General features: G+C 36.2%; 1 protein-coding gene across 1 annotated transcript in view; it reads right to left on the minus strand.

Annotated features, from left to right (window-relative positions):
* LOC106874532 (sodium/potassium-transporting ATPase subunit beta) overlaps positions 1 to 8587 on the minus strand; it is a 106614-nt gene that overhangs the window by 13038 nt on the left and 84989 nt on the right. The window contains exons 2-3 of the mRNA XM_014922299.2: positions 7722 to 7823; positions 5900 to 6090 (exon numbers count right to left, since the gene is read on the minus strand). Coding sequence (XP_014777785.1) covers positions 5900 to 6090; positions 7722 to 7823 — 293 coding nt within the window. The remainder of the gene's footprint in view (positions 1 to 5899; positions 6091 to 7721; positions 7824 to 8587) is intronic.

The raw sequence follows: 8587 nt of genomic DNA on the forward strand, positions 1-8587 counted from the left end.
TATTTTTTCTGACCAGGCTCCCGTGGTTTTATGGGTTTTTCCACGTGTAACCTTTCCTTTTTCGAAGCGCCTCCCCCTTTGGGAGTTCTACTTATTTATTTACCTATTTATTTATCTATTTATTTATTATATCTTTCTCCGTTTTCTTCCTCTGTTTAGACGAACTTTCCTACCTTTTCGGACAAAACCTTTTGTAACCTTCGTCCTGTCTTTGTCCTTATATGTCTTTAATTGATATTAGCCCTTGTGGCCAATAAAACGAATTAATTATTATTATTATTATTATTATTAGTATCATTATCATCATCTTCTTTCAGCTCTGATTCCATTTCTTGCTAAGTGTCTTCCTAAGACCCAGAGGAGAAAAACGCACAGTGTCCATTGGTAGGCCATTAAAATAAACACACCAGATTGTTCATTTACAAAGTCATGTGATAGAGAAAAGGGGGGAAGAAAGACAGAGAAAAAAAGGGAAAAATAAAAATAAAAAAGTAAAGAAAGAAAATAAAGGGGAAAAGGGGAAAGAAAATATTCACAGCGATAAGTTCTTCTCAGTACGTGTGACATACCAGTTAAGATAATCTTTTGCATTTCCTGCATGGTTAGTAAGCCAGGGATCATTCTTAAATAATTTTCAGTTCCTTTTTTGATTATTCCAAATGCTCTTACAATAACTGGTATAGTAACCGTCTTGAGATGCTATATCTTTTCGATTTCAATTAGCAAATCTTTATAGTTTCTGAGCTTATCAAATTATTTTGCTGAGATATTATGGTCACAGGATATGCTCATGTCAATCAATAAACAGACTTTATTGTTTTGATCTTTCACAACAATATCTGGTTTATTTACTTTGATGGTCCAGTCTGTACATACTGGAAAGTCCCAAAGAATAGTTACATTTTCTGCCTTAGTTACAGCCTCAGGGTGGTGCTTGTAACATTTGTAAGCAATTTTGATTTTATAATGCTGACATATTATTCAATGTAGAAATTGGCCAACTCTGTCATGTCTTGTTTTGTACTCTACAGGTGCTAAAACCTTACATCCAGAGATTAGGTGGTATACTGTTTTAATCCTGTCATTGCAGCATTAGCACTTTGGGTCTACACCATTTTTCATCACATTGACTTGATAGTTCTAGATCAATAAGCTCTGATCTTGAGCAGCCAAGATAAAGCTTTCACTCTCTTCCTTTAACCCTGAGCTCCGTAGCCACTGATGAGTGTGCCTCTGGTCTACATCAGCTTGTTTGCTACAGGCCACATATTTGCCATGCAGAGGTCTTTGTTCCCACCTATCAGCCAATTGTTCAAACGCATTTTGCTTTGCTATCGATTTCACCTTCTTTGCAACTACAGTTGCTGCACTTCTCGCATGCTGTTCAACCTAGGTATTATGGGTATTAAAATTTTTTGCTCTTCTTCATTACAGAATGAATTAGCATCCAGTTATTAGATGTTTCAAGATATTTTGCCAGTCCAATTGTGGTAGTTTTGTAAAATCCTTCAAACTGGATCAAGCCTTGACCTCCTTGAGCTCTGGGTAGGTAAAGACAATTTGCATCTGCCTTTAGGTGGTGCATGTTACTGCAAGTCAGCAGCTTACAGATTTTCCAGTTAATCTTCCTTATTTTGTTCATATTCCAGTTCAACACATTGAAACTGTAAATAACAACCGGGATTGCTAAGGAATTTATAGCTAACTCCTTGTTATGTGCATTTAACTTGGATTCTAGGACTGCTCGAACTCTCGTGTAACATTCCTTCCTGATCTCTCTTTCATGCTGAATGCCAGAGCCCTCATTTATACTGAGGTATTTGTAAGTTTGTTATCTTCAACATCCCTATGAAATGGCCCATGCATTCTTTTCTTTATCCACCTATTTTCAGTTTCATTCATTCTCAAGTGCTTGTACAGTGCTTTATCTTTGCAATCTTCCATCTTATACAAGCCTGACCTTCTTACTTCCAATAATAGCGGTTCTGTGGCATTTTTTACACACTATGCTATGTTTCTGATGCAAGAGGACTTCAGTATAGACTCAATTGAGGTTCCTCACTGATCTATGGTCCCTTGAAAACCAAGGGTGATTGCTTTCTATAGCAGTCACTCTCCAAACTACGGGTGCATACTTTAAAATGGTCCCATCTACTCTTGCCATTTTCTCGATACCCATCCATCAGCACCTCCCTCTCAACCCTCATATTTCTTTTCAAATGAAGACTGAAAAAGTCGATGAGAAGTTGACCAAAGAAGAAGGCATCTGTTCTCAAACCTCTCAACCTCGTCTAACACACAACCCCTTTTGTTATAGTCATCACACAAAGAAAAACAGATTTCCCAGCCTAATTAAAAGAGGGCGGCAGGGCAATCATCATCATGAACTCGGTTGATAACCAGAGCTCACCCATATGTGATTGCAGCTATATGTCGCTCTGCACACATCTCAGACAGAAGTGTTTGATGGTGCTTCCATGCCTGTAGATTTTATCTCGCACCAGTAGTGGCCTTCTGTAGTCCTGCAAGGCCAAAATCTCCTGGAAGTTACAAAAATGAAGAAGGCATGAAAGACATTATGCAATTGAAGTAGAGACAAATTAAAAATAGTTAAAACAAATAATCACACAGAAACAAATAAAAGGCACAATAATTTAAAACAAGACAAAATTAAAATCTGCAAAACATTTTAGGCTCTCATCCACACTTGAATGAGAAACCACCTGCAAAGTCAGGTTACTACACCTTGCATGTCATCAACACTTCTGGAGTGGTTTGGGTTTTAATAACAACTACATCTTCATAATATACCTGTCTTATTTTATTGTAATATCTTTGTAGCTATTACTAACAACCTGTCCTTCATGAATTTCTTATATTCCAAGCCTATCTGTGCCTCAGTCAGTTTTACACCACCAGAATATCCCTTGCAACATAACTTCATCATTTTTATTATTGCTCTGAGGAGGGATACCATTGTTGCTTTGGAAAAGTTGTCTCTTCTCATTAGTTCTCATATTTTTTGTTTCCTGTTTCACTTTCCTTTTCTTTGCAATTTCTTTCTCCTTTTTCTTTTTCCATTCCCTCGATAATTTTAGTATTTTTTCTTCAGAACCATTACTTTTCTTTCATCACATGCTGATGGAGTGGTGCTGCTGGTTGCTACAGTCAGGAGACTGGGTGGCTACTCACTTATTTCCAAGATAAAGATGAGGTGATATCCAACTCTACCACAGCTGTGATTGTTTGTGCTCTTGAAACTGGGGCTTTCTTTCTAATTTCCTTTCCTAGTCTTTCTGTTTCTTTGGAGGAAAATAATCTCTCAAGTGATTTTTACTGTCACATGTGTAACAATTAGGCCTTCTTCTCAGTACCATCAGTCTCATATCCTTTGCCTCACTGCCTTCAACTGTGTGCAGTCCTGATAAGATCTTGTAGCCTTTGGAGGTCAATAGTTCTTGCAAATGACCCTGCTTCCTCAAAACATATGGTCTCTTCATCAAATATGTTTTAACTTCCTGTCTATACTGCAATACAAAAGTGAGACCCATACAATTTCCAGTGTCTCTTCTTGTCATCCTTGCATTTCTTTTCCCCATATACTGGGGCAACAACTGTATGGGTGGAGGTATATCAAGTTATTTCAGTCTGTATTTCTGGTTGAATCTTTGTTCTTGAAAGTGCAGCAGACCAGTACCATAACCCTCTACAGTTTTGATTGAGAGAATTTCTCCTTAAAATTTCTGAGTCTATTCTAACACCTGTCTTAACCCTTTAAAACATAGGTGTATTATTTTTTCTCTTCAATCACTCCTGAATTAGATTCTACAGTAAAGAGATACTTGACAAAATTCTCCAAATTAATTCTTTTTTTTTCTCTTAGGAATTGTGTTAAAATTCTTAAAAATGTAAGAAACACAAATAATTGCAAGGAATAAATGGAAAAGAAAAGTGTAATCAACCATGCAGTAATTAAAACTAGATAATCTATGTAACGTTTTTAATTTTCCCTGCCCAGATTACATCTTTTTATGTATCAGCTCTACATCTATGTATTACTTAATGCTGGTAATTCCAGCACCCTCTTTGATCATTTTGAGCAAGGAAGAGCCTAAAAGTCTGTAATATGCTGTATAAATGGCTCCCAGTTTCTTCTCACAATTTCTTTAATTTTATTTGTTATCTCTACCACACCCCAAATGTTTTCAATCATTGTTAGCTTCTACCTATTTTACATCTTGCTTTAAAGATATCTTACTTCACATTTCTTTAAAGTGGTTATCCTTATTGACCTCTATATACTCAGCTTCACTAGATTATCACACTTCTCCTACTAAACTGCTACTGCAGAAGCTGAAACAATGTTTGCTTTCTGAAGTGTTTGCCTGTTAGTATTTACATATTCTTGCATCCCTGACAGTTTTGCTAATCCAACTAGGCACTTCAGAGAGAGCTTATATCTCCCTCAGAATTCTTCAGTCCCTTCTGAAACATATCCCAATTTTTTTTATCATACACTTCAGTAAGTTCCTCTGCTATGTAATTCTCTAAAGGTCTCTCACCTTTGGGAACTTTGGTGGCATTGGCATCAGCAAAACCTGTAACCATGTCAGGTAAAAAAACACTCTGGACTAAGACATTTTCTCAGCTTGCATTTTTATCGTTTCGGCTCAGAAACCTTCTTGCTTTGGCTCAGAAACCTTCTTGTCATACTATAACTTTGCAACATGTTAAGTCAGCAAGGTCTTCAATTCACATTTTTATCAACTGAAGGTTCAGCAACATCAGTCAGTTTCTCCTTCAGCACAATAACAAGTAACAACTCACAATCTTTTACTCTGTCTTCACTTTTGCTTGTATACTCTCAAACACGTAAAGCTAAGCATATACTGCTTCCATAAATGAAGAATTTTAAAACATTATTAAAGTTTGTATGGATGGATGGTTAGGAGGCATGATATTCCAGCTTGGTTCAGTAATACAAACACTCAATCTCAATTCATATCCAAGAAACAAATGTATATCTCCCCTACCTCAGACCAGGGCTGTTGGTGCCCTGGGCAAGCCGTGGCCTGTACAAGCTGACAGTCATGGAGATTCCCTTGTCTTTGTTACACCCTCTTTGGCACCCCCTAGCACATGGTGCTCCAGTACCTTGAGTCTCCCCTGCCTCAGGCCACTTAACCATCCCATCTTTCATCCTTTTTTTTTCAACCTTACAGTGCTCCACCACCTGCTAAACACTTCGTCTAGTTCTTCTTCCTCATGTTGGAACCCTTTGGAATTCACATAATATGATTTTTCTGCAGGGACCAACCTACATATATTCAGATTGAACACCAACCACACCAATCTCACAAAGGAAAATACCTTTGTGCAGTTGCTCAACCTGCTTAAAATAGCATCAAAATCTCCCCCAAATCTCACTCTACAATCATAAAAACAGGAATGACACATTAGTTAAAGCTTTTATGTCTGGGTTTAATTATTCTACAATGTTTTCTGGTTATGTCAATAATCTGATTGATTTGCTTCCCAATTAAAAGTATACCTAATGTCAAAAACTATAAGTAAGTCACACCCACTTAAATCTTTTATATTTGTTTTTTATCTGCATAGAAACTAGCTGACACATTTATACATTTCACATTTTATACAAAAATCACTGACATCACTTCTAGTAGAGATGTGTAGGTGCAATTTTTTCTTAACCCTTTCATCCAATCAACTTTGATTCAGAATTCAGAATCTGAAAAGAGGAAAGTTGTTACTTCTTGATGTGTAGAGATGAGATTGCTTCTTTCACATACTAAAACACAATACTAAACTTACATTTTCTTTAAAAACACAAAACTGAATATTTACAATAATAACAATAAGAATGAAATACACTCCTTACCAAGCGTAAAGTAAGTACTAGACATGGGGATTGGTTTTCACTTGGGTTGTATCCAAAAGTATTTTCCTTGACACATAGTTTCCCAGCCCTTTTAAGGGGAAATCGGCACACTTTATCCACAAATGGACTGCATGTCATTAAACCATGGCATTTTATAAACTTGTCAGTTGCTTGTTTCTCCTCCTTGTAAGCTACAAAAGAAAAGAAAATTAACATATATTGGAAAAAATTCCTTCATCTCCAGAACAAAGTGTGTTATTGATTAAATCTTTGATAGCAATCAGTCTGTGGCTGTTACGGCCATATAACAGCAACTCTCCCATTTGATAATGTTCATATTTAAATCAAAACTTTCCATCATAATTTTATGTAAAAATCTTTTAAGACATATTCCAACTCCCATGTTAAGATATATTCTAAATCCCTCCAAATTTTTGATTATTTTCAAACTCAATAGAAAATAGAAATAATACATTTCATTAGAAATATGGTCATGAACTCAAGATACAGAAGTGGATTAGATGAATTGACACTACTGAAACACTTCACAATTAGTCTTACTGATTAGTAATGTAGTAATCTAATTAGACTGATTTAATTAAGATTTGTCGAATCCATGAAGTTATAAAGTTAGTTCTTTAAAAACACATATTTTTAGATAGAGAAATAGATTGTCAGGCATACAAATTTAGGGATACATTCAAACATGATGGTCATCTGCTCCTTCAGAGCTTGACCTATTCTTGTAGCTATAATTGCTTGAATTCGTTGGTAGAGGATTCGCTGGTCACAGAGTGAGGCAACTGTTGTTGTTGTTAGTTCTAATTCATTGTAAAGCAAATACCACTATGAGTGATATCCAGACTACAGTGGAAAGGGCAAACCACTGGATTTGGTTAGAAGAATATTGAGCAAAACCTAATAACCAGTCGATCTAGCAAGTGGGACTTCATTTCAGTGAGGTGGGCTGGTGTGCAATGATGTTGTTGAGAAAAAGGCCCCAAAATGGTGTGCATTCTCTCCTGATGACCCCATAAACTTGCTTTCAACTGGTAGCACTTGCATCTGCAAGTTGTTTGTAAAAAATCTGAAATGGCTTTTGAGCTCTGATAAATGGCAGCAATGTCTCATTTTCAGCATTGGCTCCTTTTTCTGCTTGTTTTTTGTGAATGTTTAAATTGCACTTTCTATCGAAAGACTTGCAGGTTTTTCGATAGACATTGCATTAAAACTAGTTATCAGCAATGAAATTCCAATAGTTCATGTATGCCTTACCCACATGGTCATACTGGTGTGATATCATACCAGTGTCAGATATGCATACTTTTGTGCATAAAGAACATTTAAAGAAGGAATGAGAAACTCATACATACATGCATGCATGCATACATACATACATACATACATACATACATACATACACACACACACACACACACATACATACATACATACATACATACATACACACACATGCATACATACATACATACACATGCATGCATACATACATACATACATACATACATTCATACATACATACATACATACATACGTACGTACATATGTATTGTGTGTATGAGAGGGAGAGAGAAAGAGATGTGAAGAGAGGAAACATTCATATTAAGATGGTAGAAATCTTTTCTTTCACTTTAAAAAAGAAACAAGTCTATGTAAAATACTGAACAGATCTTTAATTATTTTGTTATGGTTATGAATAAACCATTCAAAAATTTAGTTTTGTTGCTTTTTTGCTTCTTTTGGAAACTGAAATAAACAAATAATAGAAGGTAGAAATTCTAAAATAGTAAAATAAACTGACCTTCCAGGAATTCATCTAGTTGAGTCATGTAGTTTTCTATTGATTCATCACTCTCCCTAAGGTGTATTAATCCTCCAACTGGCTTTGGATGGGCAAATAAACCTACAGAAAAAAAAACATTAAGAGTTTCAATGAAAATAAAATATCATACATATATAAATAAATATATATATATGTGAGTGTGTGTGTGCGTGTGTGTTACATTATATAATATAATGTAACCACGTGTGTATCATTGGAGGTTTTCTTCCTCCGTCTTCCCTTCCCTTGGGCTTTCCTCTATTTCTGAAGAAGAGCTTTGCTCAAAACATTAAATCCTCTTTCCTTCCTTTCCTGAGCATCTTATAATACACTACTGGTACCATATCCTCGCGTTATTGTCTTTCCTTGTTTGTTCTTCTTTGTTTGGATTCACTATATATAATATATATATACAGGTGCAGGAGTGGCTGTGTGGTAAGTAGCCTGCTTACCAACCACATGGTTCCAGGTTCAGCCCCACTGCATGAAACCTTGGATAAATGTCTTCTACTATAGTGTCGGGCCGACCAAAGCCTTGTGAGTGGATTTGGTAGGCAGAAACTGAAGGAAACCCATTGTATCATCATCATCATCATCATCGTTTAACGTCCGCTTTCCATGCTAGCATGGGTTGGAAGATTTGACTGAGGACTGGTGCAACCGGATGGCTACACCAGGCTCCAATCTAATTTGGCAGAGTTTCTACAGCTGGGTGCCCTTCCTAACGCCAACCACTCCGAGAGTGTAGTGGGTGCTTTTACGTGTCACCCGCACGAAAACGGCCACGCTCGAAATGGTGTCTTTTATGTGCCACCCATATATATATATAAATATATATATATATA

Source organism: Octopus bimaculoides, chromosome 19 (genome assembly GCF_001194135.2).
Source record: "Octopus bimaculoides isolate UCB-OBI-ISO-001 chromosome 19, ASM119413v2, whole genome shotgun sequence".
NCBI lineage: Eukaryota > Metazoa > Mollusca > Cephalopoda > Octopoda > Octopodidae > Octopus > Octopus bimaculoides.